Genomic DNA, 27898 nt, shown 5'->3' on the forward strand with positions numbered 1-27898 from the left:
TACTTTAAAGCAAGGCAAAACAAAGCATAAGCGTATGTAAAACCCAACCCTCTAGCATAACTTTGCATATATTCATATAGAACCGCTAAACTAACGTATATAGAACCCAAAACCATAATTGCATACCACACCATCCACGGCCCCTTAATAAACACAAAAGGCAACCCGTCGAAAACTGAAGCATATTTAGTGGACCTTGTTTAAACACTTTGGACAGCCACAACAACCAATTGCAATAAGCCCGATAGCACAGAAAACACGTTAATGGAAATGTTGTATAGAACGTATAAATAATTTATATACCGCTTCGTAAACAAACAGGCAACAAACAACACACATAAACAAATAAATGATATATTTAAATATTTAAAACAAACCACACAAGATGAACAACAACAACAAAAAACGAAAGTGTCTTAAAACGTAGTATTAGAAGTTTATTATTAATTTGTTTGTACTTTAAAGTAAAATATTTATAGAAAAAGAAAAAAATACAAAGATTTAATATACACAAAAAATAAATAAATGGCGTTTTTGGAATTTTTCGGGAATCGAAAGCGGAGTTCTTGGAAACTCTTACTAATATTTAACGTATTATTTGCTGTGTCGTTTGATCAGTTGGGAATTATTTTAAATTACTCAAAACTCTGTTGATGATTCCAGCAGGTCCTGTGATTTTTTCCGGTGGCCAGTGAGCCAGTGAGTGTTCCCAACTCCAAAGAGTGTTCCCCAGTGGGTGCGCTCTCCCTGCGCCGGCGCCTGGCGAGGATTGTCGGCTTCCGAGGAGAGCAAAGCTGGCTCGGAACACCAGGGACCCGCAGCTGCGGCCATCCGCCGACTGGCAGTTGAGAGCGAGTGGCCGCCGCGAGCAGGACGGCTGAAGCGGAGCAGGCAGCAGGATTCCCCGGAGCCACAAGCAACACGTAACAGAGCGGCCCCAGGTGAAGGAGGGGGCTGGCGGAGAGGCGGGCAGCCGTAGGCTTTCAGTATACACAGGGAGCTCCCCCGAAAGGATAGGATAAATATTTCAACGCCCGCCGCGCTTCAAAGTAAGTTATGCCACATCCTGCACAAAAATTACTGGCGGATTACCATCCGGACACGCAGAAATAAGCGCACAGATGTGCTAACTACCAGATAGTTTAACTTTAACAGCGTGGTCAAGTGGTCTCCGAGGTGCCGTGAATACTTTGGGCCTTCGTGCCAGCAGATATCAGCGGCCAATTCCCAGTCCTGGCCACAAGTGACCCCATGGCAACATTAAGCAGCAACTGGCGTTGCAACAGCGCGAACAACTTGCAGCAACAGCAATTGCACTGGCCATGTTGACGCTTAAGGATGACGTCCTACTTTCCGAGTCTTTCATTCGCTCAAGTGCGTCTGTGTTGGGGCCACGATGACGTAGTTTGCCAAGTCGGAATGTGTGTTGGCCTGTTTGCTGGCCCGAATGTTTGCATGTGCGTATGTATGTGGCAGAGGGTGTCTTTTGGTGTGTACACACCAACAAGTGTCGCCTGGCCAAAAGCGCCAATGAGGAGGGTGACTGAAAAAGAATGGCCAAGCAGAGTCGAAACAGAATCCGAAACGGACTCTTTACGATTGTACTTACGGGAATAAATACACTCTTCTTTGATTTATAAGATATTATATATGATTTACGGCAACATAATCCTTCAAAGCTTCAACTTATGATAAAAAAGGCATAATGATAGTTTCAAACTTTCTAGAAACCACCGCCTATCCGTGGATCATGCAGCGAGGTCGCTGCAGGAATCCTTGGTAGATTCGCAAGATGCTCATCCGCCTGCGCTATGGAAGACGCCTGCAGACCTATCTGAAGATAGGCGCCTGTGTCCTGGTGGGCCTGTGCTACTTCGCCTTCCTCTTCCGCGAATCCCTCAATGCCTACGAGCACCGGGAGCGGGCCACGGCCGCGGAATTGGAGGCGGACTCGGAGCCCTCGAAGCAGCAGCTCAAGCTGAAGCGGCAGCAATTGCAGCGCCAGAGGATTTTGGCCAAGCAGCAGGAGCAGGGAAAGGCCATCGCTGGCGGAAATGCCAGTGCAGGCAGCGCATCTTCCCTGGCAGCAGCTCCTCCGCCGCCGCCGCCGGTTACCACCTTGAATCCCGTCTATGAGTACTCCGAGGAGCTGCACAGTCGCACGGAGCGGGAGCTGCAGAGGAGGAGCGAGCATCTGGCCGCCGTCTGCGATCGGTATAAGCTGCAGGAAAAGTACCCACCGAATCCCTGGGAGTTCTTCGTCTCACCTGGCCACAACAATCTCGTCTGGTTAGTGGCATCTTATCCATAGTTTATAGTCTATTTTATGAATCTTATTCGGTTTACTTGCAGGTGCAACGTCTTCAAGGCGGCCAGTAGTACGTGGATGTATTACTTTAATATACTGGGTGAGTTTTAATTAAATTGTTATTATATATACAGGAAAAGATTATCTCTGATACCTTGATTACCTAGGTCAGTTATGATTAAAGCTATATTTTCTATGTGTTATTCACGGCAATAATTGGCGCAATTTTATTAAAAAGCTTGTGTAGTTGCCCTTTGATTGATCGTTTATAGAAACAGCATTGTAATGCTTATCATAATTAATTATTCCTCGTAAGATTTTTTTTTAATTTTGTATTATGGATTCCCAGCTGGCTACGATGTGAAGTATCTGCAGCGAACGGAGACGCAGCCACTGGAGTTGGCCAGGAAGCGTTTTCCCCGCCCGGAACTCGGCGAACTGATGGAGCTGCTGCCCAGTGCGCTGTCCTTCCTTTTCGTGCGCGATCCCTTCGAGCGGATCCTGAGTGCCTATCGCAACAAGCTGGAGGGCAACAAGAACACCTTCTACAAGGCGCTGGGGAACAAGATCGTGCATCGCTACAGGAAGCGGAATCTGGGCGGACCCTGGCCGCGATGTGGACCCACCTTCGAGGAGTTCGTGCGCTTCCTGATCGCCGAGCACGCGGCGGGCAAGAGATTCGACGAGCACTGGGCGCCAGTCTATAGCTTCTGCACGCCCTGCAGCGTTAACTTCACGATTATCGGCAAGACGGAGACGTTCCAGAGGGACTCGGAGTTCATAATACGGCAGGCGGGCCTGGAATCGCTGCTCCTGGGACTGGGCAAGCTGCCGCAGCGAAAGCAGCGCAAGATTGGCAACCAAGCGCGTAGTGGGGTTAAATCCGAGGCCCTGGTCGAGCGATACTTCGCCGATCTCGACCGCTCAACGTTGGACCAATTGCTCAAGATATATCGCATCGATTTCGAGCTCTTTGACTACGACTATCGCAGGTACTACGACATGGTGCATCCGTGGAGTCTGGAGCAGAGCACTTCCGCATCCGGAGTGCCGGCTGTCGGATCCACCAGCACCACACCAACGATATCTTCGCCTGGCCATTCCACCCAAGGTCAGGCGACGTAGGGTCAAGGAGCTTGGGATCGATCAGTCGTGAAACAATCTTATCATGTACCTTTTTACACGAAAACTTATACCACAGACAAGGAAACACTCTCACACGACAAAACAGAACCCAACCGAAGCTAACAAATCTACCAAAAAAGTTTATGGCCAAATCAACGTTTTCCAAAAACGCAAAACCAACAAAAAAAAAACAAAACAAAAAGAAACGAAACGAAACAAAAACACTCTTGACCTCTCTTAGATAATGCCAAAGAAAAAGGAGCAAACGACGTAACGACCCGAAAGGAAACTTAGTTAGAAGATTTAGCATTTTGATGGATTTTTTCAGCCACCAAAATTCGGACACATACCCTACAATTTTACATGGCGTGGCATGTGTTGTGTTGTAGCTAGTTTATAAGTACCTACAATTTACAGATGCACTCTCAAACCAAACGAATACACATACAGACCCACAAGAAAAGCGATATATTATATAGTTAAACGATATATACAGACCTCTTTACCTATATCGCAAACGCTAATCTTCAAGTTAAGGCTGGAGAGTTTATACAACCAGAAAGTGAGAAATCGTCTTACACCAAATGAAATTCTGTATTTACACGTATTTACAACCGAATCCCCCAAATACCAAGCCCTCAACAACCACAACATATGGTACTTACTATTATTAAGTTATTACATATACCTATATATTAACGAAATTTATAAACAGGTCTTGATCTATGTCTATAACTTTTGTGGACTAGATACGTTTTTCCTAGGCTAACGAAACAAGCGGAAAATATTCGATTTCCCGATATGAAAATGATACCAAAGAACGGAAGGAAAGTGTTTAAAACTTATAAACAAACAAAAAAAAAAAGGAAAACCCAACAGAAAAACTTTTCATGTGATGTTTAAGGATTTATTATAAAGACAGAGAATATTTAATTATTATACTTATACTGTATTTCGAATAATGATAACAAAGAATCGAAAAGTAACACGATATTATTCTAAATAAATTTAAATTTTCAAAACTTTTTCCGTTGTATAAATACAAGGCAACAAAGTCATTAAGAATAAATAATCTCTTTACCACTCAAACCTGAAGTTTTAATGCATTTCAACAAGTTTTCTGGAAAAATGTAAAGGTTTAAAGGCTGATTTTAACTACTCATTGCGTAATAAGCGATAAGCTCGTGCAAGGGTGATGTAATATTTTTAAAAAGCTGTGTAATAGATTAACTCACAATTTCAGTTGCACTTTGCTGATATACTGGTGTGAATCATACTCGACAAACCGGCAAAAATGAATTTGCAGTAACCCATTAATAGTAAAAAACCTTTGGGAATTTGTTTCATCATTATAAATAGTTTATTTTCATTGATCAACACAAACGAGTTATTTAAATATGCATATAGATAGGGCTGCGTATACGCATAGCTATAGTAATAGTCATATGTATTTTCTTGTGTGCTCCGCTGCGATTAATGTAAAGTGTAATAAAGTGTAATAAAATTAATACAACTTTAAATGTGAATGCTCGCCCTCACATGGACTACGAATTACGACACCAATCGATCTACCAGCTAGATGGTCTACAAATATAATGGGTATTTTGTGTGATTTATAGTTCATATTTGTTTTTGAAGTTTCATAAACTTTGATAACATTTAGTTAATACCACATGGGTGACCAAAGCAGCAAACATAAATAAATGGAGAACGACAAACATTAAGGTAGGATATTTAAAATTATTTATTGCAGAATTTATTCATCAATTCTTTTCAGATTTCATTCGTCTCTCACGTTTTGAATGTGCTTCACGCGTTTCTTAAGTGTAATGTATATGTTTGTTTCACTACACAATATAGTACTCAATACAAAATAAAATAAAATAAAATAAGCTTAGCTTGCAACTAAAATTATGTACACGATAGGAATATAGATATATAGTATATGTATAATTAATTGTGTAATATGTACAACAGCAAATACTTAGTAACGTTTGCCTACAAACATAATAATTCTTTTTCTTCTCCACTTTCGCTGTGCATAAGGAAACTTGGGATGCATAAGAGAACAATAACATGGCTGGTGACCCCGACGCTCATCGCAGGTCACCAGCTAGCTATGCAAACAAATAGCGCGTGTGTGTGTGTGTGTATACAAACAGGTTAAATTAGAAATTCTTTTGGGCTGACCCTAAGGATTTGTTTAGCTCCGAGTTGACGAGATCTATATAGTTAAACATTCACGATTACAAGACTCAATACAGTGGATAGATAAACATACACACGGATACGTCTTGGCCAGGTTTAGGCCACAGGGTCTATCCGAGTCCTTGTGGTCCAGACCTGGCCCTAGCGTTCTACACAGAGATGGAGACAAGCATGCATCGGTATCTAATAGTAAACACTCTGTTTTGGACATCTCTACTACGTATGCTTAAATCAACTTCTTTGTCCAGGAGAACTACTGGCGCCATGAAACTCTCTGCTCTGCCATCTACTGCTCTGCTCCCCCGACTCTGATCCCATCAGAACCTCTGTCTCTTCGCTCTCTCTCCTGATCCGCCTAGTCGTGATCCTGTCCAGCTCCCGGGGCTAGCTTACTCCGCCAAGATCATCTTGATGCTGGCCACCTCGGATTCCAGGCGCTCCAGCTGCGACTTGAGCATTTGATCGCGCTCGGCACTGGAGACCACGTTGGCCTCCTTGGGCGCCAGTAGCTTCCTTTGCAGCTGCGCCGTCCATTCCGCACTGGCGATGGAGATACCGGAGTCTCTTTCGTCGCTGGAGTTGTCGCCGCCATCATTCCAGGCTGGCGGCGATGCACGATTGCAGTTGGGCTCCTGCTTGATGTGCTGCAGCGAGAGCAGCGCGGTGGCCGCCGCATCCTTGTCGCCGAGGTGGGACTTGTGGCGCAGCTTGAGGGGCAGACAATTGTTGGCATCGCTGCTCTGCTGCGGACTGCTCCGTTGCAGCTGCAGTGGAGCCATGTGCGCCGGTTCGTGCTCCTGCTCATCATCGCCGGAAACAGCTCCCGATGAGGAGGCCGAGGACAGAGTGGAGGAGGTGGTGGAGGAGAGCATGTGCTCGTAGCTGGGTGAGCAGGCCCGCCGCGATAGATTCAGCACACTGGTCGCACTGGCGGACACCGATGAGCTACTGACCGCATCAACAGCACTGCTGCTGACCGCCGTCTCGACATTGTGGCTCCAGGCGGCAGCCGCTTCCAGGTGATCCTTATAGGCGCTGGGAGCGGGAACGTAGAGTCCAGCAGATGGTGGCGGTGGTGGTGCACCCACCACGGCTGCCGCATTGTACAGAGCGCCGGCGGCCACCACCTTGCGCAAACTGTCCAGATCCTCGGGCCTGACATTGCGGTTAAGTGCCTGCTGCAGTTGCACCTGGAGATTGGCAATGGTGGTGCTTGGCGGGCGGTTGTGCGGATCGGAGATGGCTGGCGAACTGGAGCCGGCACTGGGGCTGGGCTCCTGCTGCTGCTGTTGTTGTTGCTGCGTTGGCTGGGAAAGCTGCTGCTGCTGATGCGGCTGATGCTGCGGCGGCTGTGGCTGGTAGAGATGCTGTGTCTGCGACTGCGGCACAACCAACTGTTGTAGGTGCGTTGGCGGCGGCGCAACAACCGCATGATGTATGTGGTGGACACTCTTCACTGTGGCCTCTGGCCGAGCATTGCCATTGGGTCCGTAGATCAGGGGAGATAGTGGTGGACCCACCGGATAGCCATTGTGGCCACCTTGGGGCGATCCCTCGCCCGATCCACTGCCGGTGGGCGAGGAGCCCGAGGAGGAGCCACCACTGCCGCTCATCTTGGCGCGCTTTGTGTTGCTCAGCACCTGTTCGCTGGTGGGCAGCGAGGCCAAGATCTTTTCCACGCTAACCAGATTCTCGCCGGAGATGTTGAACTTGTCGCGTATGGCGTCCAGCTGTGCCTTCAACACATGGTTCTCCTTGGTCAGCTCGATGACGCGCTGCTCCAAAACCATGTCATTGTAGCGTCTCTTCTCCCGACTCCTCTTGGCCGCCTCGTTGTTTCGTCTCCGACGATCCCAGTAGCTCTCGTCCTTCTTGTTGTCCGGCGTAAATTCGCGTTGCTTTCGCTGCGAGAAGAGCTCTTTTTGAGCGGCGGTCAACGCCGACTGGGGTCCATTGCCACCTTGTGACGGCGATTGGGCCATCATTCCATCTCCATAGCCACTTCCCGGAACATACTTGCCCAGACTGTCAGACATGCCGCTGTCATTCGACTGCGGACTGATTGACCCGCCGTACATGGACAACGGATGCACTGCAAGAAAAGAAGGGCATCGAATTAGTTATCAAGCTTTTGATACTATAGATACGGTATGATATGATATGATATTGTTTTCATCTTGGATACTTACAATTAGAAGCCTCGTTGGAGCTGCCGTTCATCGACAGGGTCGGCGATATATTGGACAGCCGGACGTTGTTCATCATGGCGATGTTGGCTTTGTTGTGGCTGTTGGAGGGCGTGCCACTGAGGACCTCGGGCATTGCTGTGGACACAGATGCCTCCGGATAGAGTTTGCCCGGCGGCGCTAGCAGGAGCAGCTTCTCCTCCTTGCCTCCGGTGGGTGGGCGTGGCCCGTATGGAAAGTCGCTGCCGCTCAGCTTCTGCTGGCTGTAGTGATGCAGCTGCGCTAGTTTCTGCTGCAGTTGCTGCTGGTGCTGCAGGTGGCTGGTGTTGGATTGGGTTGGGATGCGAGGAACTGCAATTAAAATATAGAGGGGTTAGTCTCTTTAGAATTTTCGAGTTTAAATTATTGCTAGATCAGTAACATTTCAAATTTTCAAACCTTCCTACTTTTAATTTTATTTAGCACTTTCGAGATCTTTTACCGGTTTTGAGACCATTCACTTCCTGCGCCTGGAAGCAGGCTACACTTTTGTTTAGCCCCAAAAATAATAAACAAACAAGACCTTGCCCTCAATTGAAATTCAAGATTGCGCAGAATATGTCTTTCCTGCTACCAAAACAATATCACTTATCACCTATTTATGGCATTTCTTTCAAATGTTCTTATCTAGCTATGTGACACTTAGAATAAATACATATATACATATTTAGTAATACTAATACTGATCAGGCTGGGCATTTGATAAGCTGACAAATTGACAAGGGGTCCGCCACCCAACGCAAAACTCGTTGGGACCCCAAAAAGTCTAATGCGATCTTGTCTGGCCCACACCCACACACACGCACATAGAACTTTCTTTGTTCAATGGTCCTTGCCCTTGCTTGTTGCCCTCGTCTATAGCTTTAGCGTTTGCTTTCGTTTTTAGCACAGGCATTTACACAATGATTACGGCGAATGATGCAAGAATTGGCGAGTGGGAGCGCGAAAGAGAGGGCGCGAGAATTAGACGACAAAGGCGACAAAGAACCAGCACAGGCACACACACACACACAGCCACAGGAACAGTGCTAGAATGTAAACAAGAAATCGCACATTGCACATCTCTGTGTGAGTGCGCCCCCGCGCCCTTTCCCTTGGCCCCCTTTCTCCCACTCTCTTTCTTTCTCACTCACCCTCACCATGACCATCGAATTGGCATTTACAGTTCAATGTGCTCGCAGACACAAACACAAACACGTACGCTTAGCGCTCTGGCGGCCAGACTCTGCCGACGCCGACGCCAACTGCGCAGCTGCCGGCAACCCCTAAACGGGGGAGCAACAGAGAGGGCGACAAAGAGAGCAGGAGCAGCGCTGCAGTCGGCGTCTTGACAAAATTCACAAAAACAAAATGACTAAGCTTCGCCAGTCATCATCACCGCCCCCCACTTAACCCCCTACTAACCCACACTTTTTCGAGTTATTTTGTTTTGCGTCTCAAACATTCGTGTGTTATTGTTTTAAACCGACTAAGTTAAGTAAATATTTTTGAACTGATTAGGAATGGATAAGTTACTACGCAAAAGAGCAGAAATATTTAAATATTTTCATAAGTTGTCCCACACTGGTTATGTATGTATTTATTCTCAGATTTAAGGATCAAGCGTGGAAAGTTCAAAAATTATGCTTAAAAAAGCACACAATTTTGTTGAAACTTTTCATGACACTGATTTATTTTTTTAAAACTTTTTGTGGCACTAGAACACCTACATTTATTGTTGCTGGGACTATCCTGCTTGTAGTTGTTGCTGTAATTCGTATCCGTATTGTTTTTGAGTATCAACAGATTTTTGGTCGTTGCAGCCGCTTTGAAAAAGTTCACTTTCTGTTCCAGCGTGCAGACAATCGACATAATGTTTTGTTGTTAAAACGAACAAATTGGCATTGTTTTGTGTGTGCTTTCAATTGCAAATATAATCCAAATTTTTTGAAAATCGTTTTTCAAACACTTGTGCAGTTTTTGGTTTAACCGATTTAACCGATTTAGTTGGCTAACGCGACGTTTCTGCGCTTAATGCACTTGGCCGAAATGCTTTTAACGGCTCTCACTTGCTTATCGCGATTGGCAGTTGTTGCTCTTGTGAATCCGATCGGCTGTATACTATATGGTACGGTATAGCCTAGAGACTTATCGCGAGCGCCTGAACCGCTTCGAAAGAAGGCTGAATCGCAATTGAATTTGTAAAAGCATTTCTCCGACGAGCTGCTCGGCGGTCACGTTGTGGCAACACGCATCCGATACACGCGACCCAGCCTGTTCGCTCGCAACATGTTGCGTGCGGTTCGATGCAGTAAAAGTGAAATTTCTCAATCGCCGCTTCGAACATGCACGAACATGCGCGTTGCAAGCGATCACATTGACGCGTTGTTGTTGAGTAATCAGCGCGGCAATCTCAGCGAGAACAAAATCGTTTCGAGCTGCATATTCGAAACTAGAACGTGATTGCCTGCTGCGCGGGGTGGGGTGGGGTGGGGTAGCTGTTGCCAGCGGGTTCGCTCTTGACGCTCAAACACATACACATACACACTAGCACGCACACACACGTAAGGTGAGTGAGGTGCTTTGGCCGCGTGAGTCCGATTTCGATTGCGATTCTTATTCCCATTCTGATTCCGATTCTCCGTACTGGTTGTGTTCATTTTTTAGCCTTTTTCGATTCGTTGTGTGTGTGTGTGTGCCAGTTGGGTTGGTGACGCAAGCGTCTTACACAAAATATTCAGAGAACCAGCACATTATTAATAATCGAGAATGCATTCACATGCACTCATGCAAATGGCTGTGGAGTTAGGAAAACTGATTTAAATGAAAAGCTTAGGCAAGACATTTTTAAGTTGTATGTAAATGTGGTTTACTTGAGCCATTTGTAAGGCTTAACCTTCCACATCTACTAATATATGGTTCAGAGTTTAGGTGATTAAAATTTTAAGAACCTTGAAAAGGATAAAATGTATTTATTTTAAGCTATAAATTGCCGATTTAATAAAAATGTATTGTATAAAAGGTCAATTACTAAATTTTCTGGATTTCCCCTATTTCGCTTTTATAAACATATGATAATTTCCCAGAAAATCTGTTTCCAGTAGACTAAACACTTATGGGATGAACCATAAACAGCGCCTTTACTAAGTACTAGCTAACTATTGAACTCGACTGAATCTGCATACAATTAACAATTTATTTAATGAACGACGAACAAATCGACAGATCACGTGGCTTGGAAACTTTGGATAGTTTAACAAGGCAAATATATGGACGTGCCGATAACTTTCCAGCCACCAAACTGTCTGGTGGGCTATTACAAAACCACTCGACAGCTTATATAAATCATAATTAAGCGCTCAGCACTGCGATACGCTTATCACAGAATGGATGGGGTAGATCCCAAAACGACTATCAACTTAGTTGCAGTGGAAGACAAAGACAGCTATTTAAACACTGTACATGGCAAACAACGAGTTGTTGTAAAAAAGTAAGGTCGGGAGATATTACGTAATTTCCTACTCATCAGGCAGTAAAACGCAAACGCGGAACAAACAGCGAATAGAATCGACTCAAAAGAAGGAATTCCATTGAATTTGCATCAAATTCTCGATGGTGATTACCAAATGCCAACAAATCAGTCGCAAGTAAATGAGCATGGAAAACTGGACTACTTACATGTACAAAAATATGTATGTACATAAATGGTGATAAAGTGCAACACATAAGCTGCACTTTATCTGTGCTATTAATAGAACTAAAAAAAACTTTATTGCTGCACTGTGGTGGTAAACTATAGAGTTGCATTAAGTCAGTAGACGCCCTGAATAATATTGATGTTATAGTACGAGCCTATAACTGACCTATCTTCCAAGGGAATTGTAATTTCCTATTAAATATATATATGTAAGCTGGCTATCCATTCGCAGTTTTAATTTCTAGCCAATGCCCAACATCCAGTTTCCAGCCTCCAGATTCCCGCTGATCATGAGCAAATCCCAATTACGCGATCACTGCGCGATATCCACGTGAGCGGCCCGATTCACGTGTCCGGACCAATCGTAGTCGGATCCGCCGGCTGGGGTGCCAGACCCCCGACCAACCTCTCTGGGATACCCCGTAATCTGCGGCACATCCATTATCAGTATGCAAATGTATAATGGGGCCCTTATCACACCAATCTGTTTGGTGTGTTTTCGCTGGTGTTTTCTGTACTAACATTTTGCCCCGGGACGCCAACACTCATCTTTTGGGTTTGTTTTGACACACTCATACTCGAGTAGGGTATTCGCTTGGCTGGCGAGGTGTTTTGGGGAGGAACTGCTGCAGTTAGCCCAAAACGGTTACGAAACACTTTCGTCGTCGTCGTCGTCGTCGTATTCTCGGGTTCTGCTAGCACCCCATGCAAAAACGCTGTGGAAACACCCTGCTCCACCCCGTCCCCGTCCCCATCCCCATCCCACTGCATCAGCAGTCAAGTTATAGCAGCGCTATTTATATTTTCCACAGCAAGAGGCGTGCGCGCTGACTCGACGTTCGCCGCTGGACGCTTTACGTTCGACAATCGGCAATCCAGCAATCCCGCCATTCCGCCAACCCGTCACCCGGCAATCCGGCAATCGGCGAAGCGATCACGTGTCGCGGAATGTGAGGCACCAGCGGCTAGTGCAACGCTCCCCAACAGCCGGCCTGCGACGACTCACATGTTGGCGACTTGAGTCGGCTACGCAAGCCAAATGGAAATTAACGTGTTCTCCACTTATTGCGTTTGTTCCCTGGCTGATACAGTGGTCCTTCGAAAAAGGACACGTTTTGTCAATTAAACTTAATAAGTAATATCCGCTATATACAAGCAATACTTTTAGGTATAATTTCAAACTTTACTTTTCGTATGCTTAATATTACGTATACGCGATGTACCGTATTCGATAATATAACGTATACGCATAGTATGCAGTATATTACGTATATGCACAGTATGCAGTACGTCGTAATATATAATATACTTTTATCGTATTTTTATCTTAATTTTGCATATTGTAAGAGGCAGCACAGTTCACTCTAGTGAATTTTCACTGTATCAAGATTGATTCCAATACAAATATTATTTTCTTAACATAACACCCTCCATATGCGCGGACTGCAGGGGGCAGCCCAATCCCAATAGAAAAAAATGCAAATCTGCGCAAGAATTTTGTTTGCACATTGCATTGATTGCTATTCGCCAAAGGTTTTTGTTGTTACTTGGCAACGTGCTCGCTGGAACTGTGCCGCTGTGGTAATTGTAGTTGTAATTGTCACAACATGTAATTCTTACTGTTCTAGTTCGAACTTAGAAGCGAATAGGTGTATACCCTCTTAATGCAACGACTCAAAGTACAACAATATATACAATACATTTTACACAATACATTCAGTAGAGTACTTAAAAAGCCAGCGTTAGTTTACTGGGATTTTTGTTGACTACTATTTCTAATCTTGGTATAGGTCATTTGGGAAAATAAATTTCTAGGAAATGCACTTGAAGTGATAAAACGGCTATTACAGACGATGAAAGTTCAAGTTACTTAATCAACTTAAAACATTTACTTGTCTGTTGTTTTCAATTACTCACTTGTTATTTGTATTTAATATTTTTAAAATCAAATTAACATAGCTCAATATTTCGTTATACCCTCGAAATGAAAGGTAAACACTCACATTCTTATATAATAAATACGTACGAGTATGTGTATGATGAAATCTGCATTTAAATATTACATTTTTTATTAATTTATTATTGAATGTTGACTTACATTCGGATTCGTTCTTTGTTCTGCTCGGGAATCAAGTCGCGTTGGTTATGTAATTATTGCAATGTGATTTCGCTTGCTCATTGGATGCTTTTTGCTTGATTACAGCGTGTAAATGAATACTTGTCAAGTGCAAAAGTTAATTTTGTTTTGGCGGCACTAAGTAATTCCAATAAATCTGATTAGTTTTAATAATAGTGCTTAAAATGACAGGCAAATATATGGGTATATATGTTTATACGGATATAACCTTCAGATAGCTGCGGATCACTAGCAAATATAGATCGTTTAGTAAGCCAAGGTGCCTCAAATTTCAAGCTAATAAACATGAGACATATAATATAAGATAACCCAATAACTGAATGGCTTTCTTCTCATATGCTATACAATATAACCTTTTCTAACCCTTTCTAACCATCTCTTTTAAGCCGGCTCTGCGAAGAAACTCTCCCAGCTTTTGTGCAAATTTTCCATGACGTCCTGGCCAACTTGACCTCGAAAAGCGCGTCAACGGATTTCCCCTTTTCCCGGCTGCAATGGATGGGATTTATGTTTCTGCTGCTGCCGCTGCTGCTGATTTTCCTCTGCTAAGGCTGTGCAACGTGAGTAAACAGGCCACATGATTACCACAGCAACGCTGGACGTCACCAGAGCCAAGAGCCCGAGCCAGAGCCCATAGTCGTAGCCCGTCAATCAGGTCGTATGCCGATGCCCCGATGCCCGGTTGCCCCCTCTGGCACAGTCACCCACCCAGGTAAACCCCATTTTCCAAGTGTTACGCTGGCACACAGACCCCGATGCAACATGCAACCTGTTTGAAGCAGCGCTGCTGGGAAAACGTGCGCGGCAAACGTGACAGCGGGTTCGAAGCAATTTCTGGCTGGCCTACTGAACGTTTGAGGGACCACCTGATGGGGGGAGGGGTCGGGTTTGGTTTGGTTGAGTGGGCCGACGGGATCGGGATGATGGGGTGTTTGCTGTGGGGGTGGGGTGTGGTGTGGGGTGGTGGTTGGGTTGGCTAGCTTACACCATTCGTACGATAAACATTGTACGGCAGCAGGCACGTTGCCTCGGGCAGAAAGGTGGAAAACGGGGGCGATGGGGGCTCTCTGTGCACTCGAAAGTCACATTACCGCTGTGCCTATTACATGACACACAAACGATGGGTGGATGGGCGGCAAAACGAACGCCAGACGACGGGGTGCAGCAATTGTTTGGACTTAGCCGTGGCAATCAATCGGACACCTGTAAGCTGCAACGTGATGAAAAGCGTGCCCGCCAAATGTCATTTAGCGGGGCGGTGCTGTGGGGTTTAGGGGTCAAGGGTTCACGCCGAGGCGCACTTAATTGAGCGGGAAATAATCAACAGTTCTCTGGCTAAATAATTTTCCCAGCTAAAAATCATGCGGTATATCCATCAGTTTGATAGCTGGAAAGTTTTTTTTAAGCTGAAAAAATCGAACACTTATAAACAGCTTATTTTAAGAGCATTTAGAATGAAACTTATTTGGTATTTTCCTTGTATAATTTCTTTTTTATATATTTAGATCCACTTTCAACTGTAATTTGAAAATATTACAATATTTTAGCTTAAGTTTAAAGCAAAGAAGTGGGTAGTACTGCACATACAATGAAAATGCTTCATATTATGAATATAACATTTACTTTTAAAGCATATATTATAATAAACTGTATACATTTTACCCAGCCCGCCCGCCAGATGGCGCCTGCACTTTGGGCCGCGTAAATTTCTAGATACAGTGCGGGGGCAGCAGCGACGGCCAAAATCGAAGTCGACAGCGACGTTGGCCGCGTAATGAGTGCAAATGTGAATGAACTTCCCGCAGACGCACACGCAGCTCTATTGCCCACTCGCTCGCACACGCGCGCTGCTCTTCCTCTTGGGCCGAAAAATCTCGGAAACAGCCCCAACAACAACAACAACAAACATGGGGGCAGAAGAAACCGAAACAGTGGCCACAAACAATATGCGCTGACTCTGCCGGTCTGCCGGAGCTTACAACTTTCACACCGCACCACATCGAAACCTCTAGCACACACACACACACATGAGAAAGAAAGGCCCGGAGACCGAGTCCCCCGATTTTGTAGCCAAACCCCCCCCCTCTATAACACTCCACTTCACCCGGGCAATCCCCCGCTCACCACCAACAAAACTTTTGATATCACCCCGTTCTAAACGGCAAACGAAACCGAAATTTTGTACACATGAAATGTATACCGATAACGGTAGCCCATTTATTATGCAGAACCCCAATTCGAAGCTTTCTTTTGACCCCCCAAAACAACCGTTAATACAACCCGCTTATGATATTGATCTGCCAGTCGGTAAAAGTGATTCTAAAACACCTAGAAACCCATTAAAGTATATTTCGATTTGTTCTGTAGAAAACCCATTGATTATTCTATAATTTAAAGAATTTTCTTTTGCAACGCAAAGGGGCGTCGAATTTTGAAGGCCAAAAGTCAGAACAATGAACTTTCTTTGGAAAAGTGCCCAGTGTACCTCTGGTTTCTCTGATTCAATACATTGGTAATGTGTGCTAGCACAAACTATTAACCAATACCACACTTTAGAGCCCAGTTAGCTTACCCCATTTTTAATGATTCACAGATTACTTTATGATTTGATATAACAAACCTATTTGATTTTCAGGTCTATTGCGTTTCACCTTATGACACATTAGCACACACACACTCATGTATTTAGCCGTATTTATGACTGTTATCAGAACGGCTGAGAAATCCATTGGGCTTTGTGTTTTCATCGCTGGCCACAAGACAGCGCACTTGAGAAATCACTTAACATAAGCGGTAATAGCCAGCAAACAAGCCAGAAAGAAAGAAAGCCAACGCAGAGTGGGAGCCAAAGAGAAGCTGATAAGGCACAAATGTGCGGCACAAATGGGGTCGCAATAATAGAAGTGCCGCTAGAATTAAAAAAAAAATTCAATAGGTATTAAATTATATTTTTAGCAAATAAGCAAGTAATTAGCAGTAAGTATTAGATGCACACATCAGCAGTAAATGATAAAGAACGATCAATGAAATCTCTTTTTTGCGTTGGGTTTTAAGCCCAGATCCTTTCACCCTTTTGACCAAATGGCACTATTATGTTGACCCCAAGTGTATACGGTTTTGGTGTATTCGTGCGCTGCAAAGAGGCAACAAAGTTGTGAAGAAATTTGGGTCTTGCTCTAGTTTTCACAACCAAAGTTCAATGATCGATTGCAAAGCCAAAAAAGTTGCTTATGTGTGCGAGAGAGTGAGCCCCCCAGAAAGAAAGAAACAGTGCGACAGACAGAGAGGGCTGCTGATCGACAGAAAGAGATGGAGCGACTCTCTTTTTTCGCGCTGTATTTTGCAGAACTCTCGCGTCACATGTAGAAATGTCTGCGGGCGCTTTCTGCTTTCTTTTCATCGTGCAACTTTTGCGATGTTGTTAAGTTTCCGAAAGAAATTCGTCATAAAATAAAATTTTATAATTTTTGTTATTCGTGTGTGTGCATGTACATATATGCTTGTGTGCGTGCATTCAACTTGATTTCATTTATGAGTTTGTTTTCATCATTTACTTAGAGTGTCGCTGATAAACAATTTCGGTCTGCTGGCTGCAGGTATTATTATTGTGATTTTCTTCTTTTTTCGGTTAACGAAATTAAAATAATGAAAGCAAATACTCGCACACATACACACACACAAGAAATTTTCGAGCCCAAGAATGGAAAGTCAATGCACGAAGCTGGCAGCGCTGCAGCTACGGCAGCAACAATTGTGTAGCTTTCTTTTTTTTCGTAATGAAATTATTAGAATTTCACATAACGCCATTTGTTGTTGCCGCCGTCAAAGTCTTTCTAATTGGAGAAAAAGCTTAGCTTTTGTCAACCTGTCGATGCGAGTTATAGAAACTTAGCCTTTTTTTTCTGAGCAATTAGTGCATTGCAGAGAAATGCGGAGAATCTTCTGGTATACGATACATATATGTAAGTCTGCCAAGAAAGTTAATCGTGGGCGAGAAAGTCAAGCTTCAACGGCAGCGAAAGACTTTGAGTTCAAAGACCTTTGCTGATCGCTGGTTAAACTTACATATTGTGAAAATAAGTTGGATTGAGTGATATGGTTGTGTTGTATTTTGCAACTCGAGTATTTGACGAAGTGATAATTAGTATCTTATTGCCTATCTTAACAGTATTCCAAACTGTGCTTAACAATACCGTCTTAATACATAACACGACATTCATCCCAAATTACGAACCGTAAAAGTTAACCCAAAAACAGAGGGCTAAAAAAAACTGTCGACGAGCAATTATGTAATGCCCACCTACCCAAAATTTCCAGGCTGCGAAGAAACCAAAAAAAGACAGTGAAAATGGTGCATAAAACGCGGACAGACATAAACGCAGCAAGGGAAGAAGCGGTTGTGGGGGCCAGAAGAATTCTTCAAAGAACGCTAACTAAACAAGTTTTCGGAATTGGGTAAACGACATTATTAGAGGCACAAACGAGTGTGTTACAATATTAGGCCACCGTACCGTTAGGCGCGCAGCAAACAGATTGAGAACTACCTAAAAAAAAAAAAGTTAAGAGTCTCGAGCGAACGGCATTCAAAAGATTCGTTCTCTTTCTGGCCCCCATTGTCTTATGTAATCAATTACAAGAGGAACGATAACGAAGAAAGCACGAAGCGGAGTTCTTACTTTCTCCGCAGAAGTGGGCCAACAGCGGGCAGCGACGCCGGCAGCGGCAGCGGCAGGAGCAGCGCGATTAACCAACCGAATGGAAAGGAAGGGAACCAAGACTGTCGTGTAATTATGAAACTTTCACGCAAGACCCACTCGTATCAAGACAAATGTGCTGTTCTCACTGCAACTTCTTTTTCGGGGCACTGAAAAAAATGCAATCAATCAAAGTAGATACTGTGGTTACATTGAAAACTATTAAGTATATCCACATATTTTGAATATTTTTTACTCTAAGAATTTAGACGCAGTTAAAATGTATATTAAGGGTTTGCTTTTGCTTGTTAGCTGTTTTTAATTATTAGCACTACTAATTTGCCGCCAACATCCGGTTCACTCATAAAAAATATGAATATTTTTCACTGTGTGTTTTTTCGTTCGTTTCCAGTTTAGAATTGGGTCAAATAACGGATATGTTAGTCGCTCTCGCGCTGTTACTCTCTTTGTTTTGGGGCTGGGGCAAGATCGGCCAAAGAACGTAACAAGCTGCGTCATCGCTTACTCCACTCCACTTCACTCCACCTCCACCTCCCCCTGCGAACGCGAACGCTACCATCACCTGCCCCTCCCCGCCCCTTCGAACTTCAGTCGCAACAGCAACACAAAAACCGAATTTTAAAATTGAGAGCACCGCAAACCGGTTACAACATGCGGCTCTCTTCGCAGCAGTGGATCGGGATCGGTTTTACTCGGGCTTACTCAGCTGCTCTGCTCACCTAGTGGCCGGCTTTCATGCAGGTTCGTCTCGAACATGCTGCACCACTCCACTTCCCCTTCTCCATTGCCTTTACCTTCGCCGCACTGTTCTACATTTCTGCAGCGGCAGATGGGTGAAAACTCCAGCGGTACAGACAGAAAAATTGCACCATAAGATGGACATGGATGCATTTCTGCATCTAAGATGCAGAATGTGGATCATAATCACAGAAAAGAGCAGTCTTATATGCACTTAGGATAATCTAGCATATGTTTCTTACTCGTTCTTAATATGATTTGCTTACACCTTTAAGTACATTCACATTTTTTAAATTTAATTAATATTTGCATTTTTATCAGTGTAGCTCGGCTTGAACACCGGTTTAGAACGTTCACTCATTAAAGTCGCGCGAACCAGCGCAGCGCCAAGCGAGCCACATGAAAATCTTTTACTATTTTTATATTTATTTTTATTGTCCAAGAAGAGAAAGTGTTACGCCAATTGATTGTTTAATTAATTTTCTTTCTGCCGCCTCTTCTTGCCAACTGGCGAGCTTCTTCTTCTGCCAGAAGGCCTTGTTCACGTTCAAGTCCATGTCCAGAGCAGTGTCAATGACCATGGGCCAAAGCGAAAAGTATCGACAAGGGAAAATCCCATTCGCAGATACACCGATTCACTAATACACTTGGCTAGGAAGTGGCATTTCAAAGGAATACGATTTTAACTGCTCCTTAACTTTGAAGACTACTTAATAAGCTTTATATCCATGATCATTATAATCTGAGAAGTCCTACAATTTACTTAAAGCACTTCTCTAATCACTGAAACTAACCAAATAATAGCTTATTGCTTATACCTTCTGTCAGAGTATGGCTTAAATTCACAACAAATATGAGTGGGGCCATCGGCGGAGTAAAAGTTTTGCACAATGCGCTTCATTTGTTGGCCATTTGACGACTTCTTCTGCTGCTGCTGCTGCCGCTGCCGCTGGTGCTGCTTTCATATAGCCTTCATTTTTTATTCTTTGGCCAGGCATTTGCAATTGTGACTTTGGTTTTGTCTAGTTTGGCTTATGTGTCAACTGTACCGCTGAGGCGGCGCTGTCGAACCCAATGAATTATGCATTCGAGCAAGTTACAACTTTCCAAATTGCTTTCCTCTGGCCATGTAGTTGTTGTCGCTAGTACCGCCTCAGTTACCGCTGTTTTTTTTGTCTTCAAATTTTTGTTGTTGCCAAATAGAAAACTCTAACCGCTTATTTGCACTTAGACTTTCGCGCGATCTTCAATTAAGATAAATGCTTTGCTTGCCCTGGTTGCAAATTGGCGGGAAAAAACGTGGGATGATTGGAAATGCCCCGAAATCCATTTGAGCACTATCTTTATTGGTAATAACTCTTTGAGAATAGCCCTTACTTAATAGATATTTCAGAACGATGATGTCAATACTCGGAATATGTTCTTGGTAAGAAAGGGTGAAACTCTGTTTTTCTCGAAAATTGTATTTATATACGCTTTAATTGTTTACTCGGTGATTAAGCTATATTTTGGGAGGGCAATTCCTTTAAGTTTGATTCTTACTAAGCTAGATTGCTTATAAATAAATTTAAAAAAAAAAACAAGAAGATGCACTCATTAGCCCAATTAAGTACAGCACATCATGCACTGCGTATACGTAATCTGCTGCAGCAGCAAAGTAAATAAAGCATACGCCCCATGGGTTATATAAAAGTGCCACTGTAAATTACAATTATATAATGCAACAGCGATAAAACCCACACAAAGACGAAACCAGAACGGCCAAGCGGCGGACAAAGAAGAGAACGATCGTTCTGCCAACAAAGAGATAAAGGAAGCAGCGAGGGGTGTACAAGGAATAATGGGAATGCAGGGGGCAATGTCGAAGACCCAGCCCAATACAGGGTGTCGCTAGTCCCAATCCCGATCCGATGCCAGCGGATGTTGCGATTATTACGAAATAAACGAAGAACCAGACCAGAATGAATAAGAATGAAAACGAAATGACAGCGATCGAGAGGGAAACACGTACATGCACACACACCAATACAGAGAGGATCGTCGCAGATACAGATTCAGATGCAGATACATACATCCACATCCAGTAGGCAGTATGTTCGTATTATCCCTTTTATAGCAGAAAATCAGAAAATGCCAACGGCGCAGCTCGGCGCAAGAAATTCTTAAGAAATGCTAAATTTAGAGCGCCAACAGCAGCCCCCATGCCCCTCAAAGTAGGTTGATTGGTCATATCTGCCAGCTCTTTTCATTTGTTGTATCTGCTGTATTTTTTTTGTAGACCCGGTATATTATATTCCATTCTCCCGCTCACAGTTAAGTTAAGCAATCTGCGCAGTTGCAGACAGGAACATAAACCTCTGACGAAAGAGTCTTGAACTTTGTGTGCAACCAGCGGTTGTACTTTTATCGCAATCCTAACTCCCCAGTCTCTTATCGCGCTTTCTTTGTCTCTTCAGCAGCGAATATTTCATCATTTAGTGCTCAAAACTCGATGATTATGCAAAAGTTGTTCGGAGAATATTTATTCACTCGCTTAATTGGCCATTTTTCGCTGACTAATGGGAAATGCATGTGATGTCATTTAGCTAAAAAGATCTCGAGGAAATGGGGGAAATCGAGAATGAGGAAAACGGAAATCGCTTTCATGGCAACTTTTGCAGTCGATTGACGATGTCTGCAAATCGTTAGTTTTAATTAACATGATTCTAGTTATCCAATTTGCACACGTAGAGCGATGGGTTCCCATGAATTTATTTCATTATCGGTCTTAAATATACTATTTTCTTATATATATCAAAAACTATATATTAAGAACCACATTTCTGCTATTTTTTAAGTCAACTAAAATGTCTCTACTTAACATCTGCATACTGAATACTATATAAATTGTGTAATTTTAATTACACGAAGCTTATTTCGAATGTTTCCTCAAAAACCTGAGTTTTGCTTGCGTAATTCAACATGACGTAAATCACGATTGCTAATTATCAAGGTTAAACAACATATAGTATTAAAAAATGTTTTTCGTTGAGGCCACCAATTATTGGGTGACGTAAAACTAAACTGCTAATAAAAAGTGTTTAATATTAAAGAAAAGTAAATGTTGAAATATAATCTATCTATATTTCAAGATATTATCCCATTGCAAATGGATAGATTTTATTCCTTAAGGAAAATTTATGCAAACCAGTTTACCACAGTTTCAAAGAAGAAAGAGAGGGGAAATTAAAGAAAAAGAGACGGGAGAAATGAGGGCAATGGAGGGGCAGTCACTGCCTTGTATACATATCAATTTAATTGTAAGTGTGCATAAATATTTCAACAGTGTTACTATCGCAGTACTTCGAGGAACCATATATTACATTACCCTGCACAATTTACATAGACCATGGGGAAAATAAAGAGCAGGAGAAGAAGAAGGGTAAGAAGGCTGAAAACGCGACTACCCCACGATGCCAGCTGCGCATTTTTTTATAATGCACACAGACTGGGTGCTGTGCTAATTTATACAACAATAATGCGAGTATAATTTTTGTTTTTACTTTTCTGCTCCGCCGCCAAAATGATCTTATTGGAATACCCACACACCCGGCGCGCAATACACTCGCGGCGGGATAAATAGAAGCGAACGAGGAAGGTTCTCTCTGTATCTCACAAACATCTATTAAACAAATAATTATACAGCAAAGAGTTTTTACATTCAACTATTATGTTTAATAATATTTAGGGAATAATATTTATGTCAAAATAACATTACCTATATTCCAGTTTTATAGACCTGACTTAAAGAGTAATATGTTTCATCTTTGTCTAGAATAATATATACATAATTGTTTTCTTGGCTTATATCCTGGTATCTACGGTTTCTACCCCTGCTGTACATATAGGGGCTGCAGCTGTGTGAGCGAGCGAGCGAGCCAACGACTGATTCGTTCAGCCTTGAACTTCTCTGCGAGTGCATTAACTCTGCGGACAGCGCAGCCGGCGTCGCAGTCGCAGCTCTGTCCGCTCGCGCAGAATGCTTGTTCTTGTCTCGCTCGCACTCGCAGCCCCACCGGCTAAACGGCATACGCAATGTGTGCCCAAATGCGAGTGTGTGTGTGTGTGCCGTATGTGTGTGGCCAGTGACCGAGGGATGCGGAACAGAGGGGTGGAGCGGAGAGGAGGAGGAGTTCTGGGCTGCACATTCCGCGCCTCGGATCTCCGATCTTGCGCTTTATGTAATCTAGAATATTGTCTTGTCATACGCGTACAGTGGAACCCTCGTAAGTGGGATATGTAGGGAGTGAAGCATGAGGTTACGTATCATAGATTAGAAGAATTCAGCTTTAAGTTCAATTAGCAGTTTTATTATTTCAATAGACTTTTAATAAATAAAATATCTTCATTACTTTCTAAATGAAACCACTTTTCTAAGATCTCTTGAAAATGAACCAAAAAGTAGGCAATACAAAAGTTGATATGATACATCTATGATCTTTTTGGAAACTCCATTAATTCAGTTATTCATCTTAAAGACTGCAAACTGTATTTATGAGTTTCTTCTGAGACTGCTTCCTTCGCTTGGAACTGGCACCCCCATGAAGGATTGTATTACATAAGCGACAAGCGGCGGGCGATAAGTTTCGCTTTCGCATATGCACATGTGGGCGTGGTATATACACACATACAAAGGCGTATATGCATACAAGCACACACACACACACACACGGGAGCAGCCGATTATGAATACAAACACTCGCACAAACAGGCGGTGAACACTCCTTTTGTCTGGCGAGCGAGTGTTTTGAACCTTCGAGGCACTGGCCTTGAACCTACCGATCGCAGTTTGTTTGCAAAACAGACTCACAGACACACAGTCACACACGGACACCCAGACACACGCACACTCGCACACACTCGAGTGTGGGGAGTTATAAAAACAACTTCAATTCAGTGTTTTTTTTTTTGTTTTGTATCGCTCAGCGTTCTTTGTTTTTGTTCTTGCAATTTGTTGGTTCTGCCATTCACATTTATAAACACACATAAGCATTGGCATTGGACTCGTGCGTTGGTGTGCGTATTTGCCTGACCCCACACAACATTGCACACACACATTGCGTTTTGTCCTTGAGATCGTTTCTTGCCGTTGGCGCACTGTTGCCATCCCTTTCGCGCCCCCCTGTTACAGCACCAGCCTCCAATCGCTCCACGCCCATTCCCCCAAACAGCAACCTGCACAACAACTGTTTTCCATTGGAGGTTTTCAGGTATTTCGTTCTTAAGTAACTGAAGTTTTCGGATTCAGGTTGCCAAGCCCCTTCTTCCAAATTAGGCAGTTAAATGCTCGTATCAGCCGTTATTGTGCCCTTTTTTTTACTGTACAAATACTGACCATCTTTCAGCAAATTCCCTGCAGATATCTATAAGGTCAAAAATCCATAAATCTGAGATCTTTCAATCATAACATCTAAGAAATACTCAACATATACTATGTATATAAACCAGAATTGAAGGAAACAATTTGCAAGTACATTTATTTGGTGACTTTATAAAGTCAACGACTGTGAAAAGCGTGCAGCATTTAATTGATATACCAGATAATTGCGTTTCAATAATATTTCTCAGTATGATAATATATTTCTCTTCTCTTGACGCTTGTTGATTATAATATTTGGCTCTCAGAGAGAAGTATTGTGCAGCCCTATCAGCCGTGGCCACCAGTTGGTCGTGGTTCCCGCCTCCGGACTCCAAGGCTACCACGATTACGAATGCATTTCGCTTATCATGACCGATAAGTGCCACCAATTTGTAGATAAGTATGTGCATACATATGTAAACCCAATTTGTATAGGGGGTGCGCATTGCAGCCGTCAGCTGTGGCCTTTGTTTCAATATTTATCGAGTCATTCTGCTCGAATATACAAATGCGCATACAAATGCGTATGTGTGGCTGGTGGAAATATACTTTTAGATGGGTTTTTTGGGGAGAAGTGACCGATAAGCTGGGAAAAAGATTTCGTTTCACAACAACAAGTTTTTGGGTTCAAGGCTGGTCAAGTGAGAAATGTAAATATACATATATTGCATCATGTTGTTTCAGTTCGCGATTGCATATTTGAGGATGTGTACACTTCTCTCCCAATTGACGTTAATTGAGTAATCTATGAATAATCGCAAATGAATCACCTTCAATTGCCATACAAAAAGCAGCGTGCTTAATTTCCCATAATTCCCTTTTAATCTTGAAATTATTTTGGCTTGAAATTCTAAGCTGGACATATCATCATGAGAACTGTAATTTTATATCGTTGAACTTGTAATCTTGGATTTGTCAAGTATTTAATTCGATTTTTGATTTCCTCAAAAACTCCATATGCTCGAAGAATGTCTTTCGTTAACAAGAACTTAATTCCAATTAAAATGACTCAACAAGAGTGCATAAAAAGAACAATACATTACAATACTGTTTATATACAGGAAGGATAAAATAAACAAAGCAATGCGATAACTCATTGGCTTCAATTTAGGCTCTTATACTTCCATCAACCACAATCAGATTATTAAAATTTATGTATTCTGCGAATTCGAGGAATACGTCTTAAATTAACAGTCTTACATTTGGAAGTTGAATTTGATACGCGTTTTCTTCTAGTGTAACATTCTTTCTGTACACGATGAATGTGACTCAGCAGCTTGGGAATTTTAGCACCGGAAATGCTTAGGTGTAATAAGTTTGCTAAGCCTAAACAACATTTGCTTATTACAAAAAAATTTCACCAATTTATTTGGGCAACAAGTAAGTCAATTGTAAGATGTGTTCTTTTAAAGGTGTACGAGATTGTATAACTATGTATATGTACGTTTGTAGACTGGAGACACATAATATTCTGGTTTGAGAACAGAGGAGATTCCATAAAAAACGTGGATAGGATGTTGATACCCCCACACTGACACCATATGCATATGTATTTGTAGTTGGAACACTTGCACTTGTTGTCTGTCAGTCGGTGTATCCTCCTCTCCCTCTCCCTCTACCACCATTCTCCCTCTCACTCACTCTTTGTCCGTGTCTGCTGTGCTTGTGGGTGTGTGCGTGTAATATCCGTTAAAAGTTTCGTTGTTCGTCTTGATTCTACACTTGCAATAATACTTTATATTATATTCAATTAATTGTTAAGTCATTTTGCTTTTGAAAGAGATATTTTAGTATATGATTTTATTTCAAAAACTTACTAATATTTTTAAGCATCGATTATAAACGCAAGGTAACAAGATGTTTCTACAATGTTAGTAATAGAGTATATTGTAGCTACTCTTTATAAAGATATATCTTTAGAATATGTATATATGTATATACATATATAGATTTGTACATACATGTATGTATGTTTACGGTAAAACAAAGGAAACAACTTTTCTGCTGCACTGCGAAATGCGATGTGACCGCCAACGCAACTTCGCAGTTGTAATGGCAATTACTTTTCTTGCTTCCCTTGTTGTTGCTTTTTTTCGTTTTTTTTTTTTGTAGTTGTTAGTAATATTAGTTTTTGTTGTCACTTCGCAGTGCGATGACTTCCGCGTTTAAAATCGCTCGCAATTCGCGCGAATTCCCGCCATGCAATGCGTTCTAATAGAGTCGTATCTCTTTCTACCGACGCACCTGTATTTAGTTTGCGCTTTTTTGTTTGCTTGGGGATTCGTTTTGTTTTTATCTGAAGCACCGCGTAAACTTTAGGGTTTATGAATGGAGCGCGAACGGGGAAATAAAGCAAAAAACAAAAAAACTACAAAACAATCGAGTGCCTCTATCAAAAGGCCTCGACTGAATCACATGTCGTGATCACGCATTCGCAAAGAAATGAAGAGATAGCAGGCACAAATTCACCCACCTACTCGCAATTTGTAGGGTATATACTTTACGATCAGTGATTGTTGAAAAGGTAAACTTTGTGTATAAGTAATAAAGAATTATAAACATTATTATGTATATAAATAAGACAACGTATAAAAGTATGTATATAAATTACAAACAAGATACATAATTTCTTTGATATCGTTTAAAAAATGCTATTTTCGAATTCTACTGATAACCTACAGGGTATCACTTAGTGTACTCCCAAGACTTACCAAACGCTGTTGACCAAATTTTTTGGCTTTTTGTTTTGATCGCGTCGTTTTAATGTGCTTTCGTATTTGTTCCGCCGGCTTGTTGTTGTTTATTGGATTATTCCGTATACCTCAATATATAATGTGCGGTGGTTTATTTGCGTCTCTTGAATTTTGCACCCAAACATAGGGACTTATGTGAGCAATTGCATATTTCAATTTCGCTAATTGCGCCACAAATTACAAAAGAAATGGCCAAAATACGAAAGGCGCGGCCGTTCGTCGTTATGAAATTCTCGATCTTTTGCGTTTTTCGTTTTTGTTTTGGTTGTAGCCAATTTGTCTTTTTGGCCGCCATACAGAAATTTCACTTTTCGCCGATAAAAGAATCTTCGAGCACTTTTGTTGTTGACGTGGGTGTGTTTTGTTGTTGTTGTTGCCACATAGCCAAACGATGGGGAACTAAATTTGTTGTTGGCCTGCAATTGACCGGCTCAGCCGCAGTCGCGGTTGACGCCGGCAGAGCATTTTAAAAAGTTCTGAGAGCCGAATAACGGGAGAGCAGAGATCAAAGAGAGAGAGAGAGAGTATCTTAAAGAACTCAGATCGAGATAATGTTGAAATAAATTTTAAGATTTATTTATTAAATGTTATATGGTTTTAAAATAGGTAATAAAA

General features: G+C 42.5%; 2 protein-coding genes and 1 long non-coding RNA gene across 4 annotated transcripts; 2 read left to right on the forward strand and 1 right to left on the reverse strand.

Annotated features, from left to right (window-relative positions):
- Positions 1 to 838: 838 nt before the first annotated feature.
- Positions 839 to 4522, forward strand: LOC6528163 (carbohydrate sulfotransferase 11). Of its 2 annotated transcripts, none has more exons than XM_039371468.1 (4): positions 839 to 1049; positions 1713 to 2289; positions 2353 to 2408; positions 2658 to 4522. In XM_039371468.1, the coding sequence occupies exons 2-4, from the start codon at positions 1793 to 1795 to the stop codon at positions 3431 to 3433; spliced, it is 1329 nt and encodes a 442-aa protein (XP_039227402.1). In that variant the 5' UTR covers positions 839 to 1049; positions 1713 to 1792; the 3' UTR covers positions 3434 to 4522. The 2 variants fall into 2 exon arrangements, with proteins under 2 accessions (XP_039227402.1, XP_002089228.1); XM_002089192.3 differs by having other exon boundaries at positions 1728 to 2289.
- Positions 4523 to 5166: 644 nt separating this feature from the next.
- On the reverse strand, positions 5167 to 10050 carry LOC6528164. The gene is made up of 3 exons (XM_002089193.4): positions 9576 to 10050; positions 7831 to 8178; positions 5167 to 7733 (listed from the first exon to the last, which is right to left on the reverse strand). Exons 1-3 carry the CDS (start codon positions 9715 to 9717, stop codon positions 6031 to 6033), a joined length of 2193 nt encoding a protein of 730 aa, XP_002089229.1. The 5' UTR covers positions 9718 to 10050; the 3' UTR covers positions 5167 to 6030.
- Positions 10051 to 22245: 12195 nt separating this feature from the next.
- On the forward strand, positions 22246 to 26558 carry LOC120320809. Its single transcript, XR_005560379.1, has 2 exons — positions 22246 to 22553; positions 22755 to 26558. It is a non-coding gene; the product is annotated as an uncharacterized LOC120320809 (long non-coding RNA).
- Positions 26559 to 27898: the final 1340 nt, after the last annotated feature.

The sequence above is a fragment of the Drosophila yakuba genome, chromosome 2L, assembly GCF_016746365.2.
Source record: "Drosophila yakuba strain Tai18E2 chromosome 2L, Prin_Dyak_Tai18E2_2.1, whole genome shotgun sequence".
Taxonomy (NCBI): Eukaryota; Metazoa; Arthropoda; class Insecta; order Diptera; family Drosophilidae; genus Drosophila; species Drosophila yakuba.

Bases quoted from the DNA above. Each gene is read 5' to 3' on its own strand.
- LOC6528163 (XM_039371468.1), top strand. From the start codon at position 1,793: ATGCTCATCCGCCTGCGCTATGGAAGACGCCTGCAGACCTATCTGAAG. The intron at 2,290-2,352 runs GTTAGTGGCATC...GTTTACTTGCAG, and splicing joins GGCCACAACAATCTCGTCTG to GTGCAACGTCTTCAAGGCGG. The intron at 2,409-2,657 runs GTGAGTTTTAAT...ATGGATTCCCAG, and splicing joins GTATTACTTTAATATACTGG to CTGGCTACGATGTGAAGTAT.
- LOC6528164 (XM_002089193.4), bottom strand. From the start codon at position 9,717: ATGTCGATTGTCTGCACGCTGGAACAGAAAGTGAACTTTTTCAAAGCG. The intron at 8,179-9,575 runs GTAGGTGTTCTA...TTTTAATTGCAG, and splicing joins TAGTCCCAGCAACAATAAAT to TTCCTCGCATCCCAACCCAA. The intron at 7,734-7,830 runs GTAAGTATCCAA...CTTTTCTTGCAG, and splicing joins CTCCAACGAGGCTTCTAATT to TGCATCCGTTGTCCATGTAC.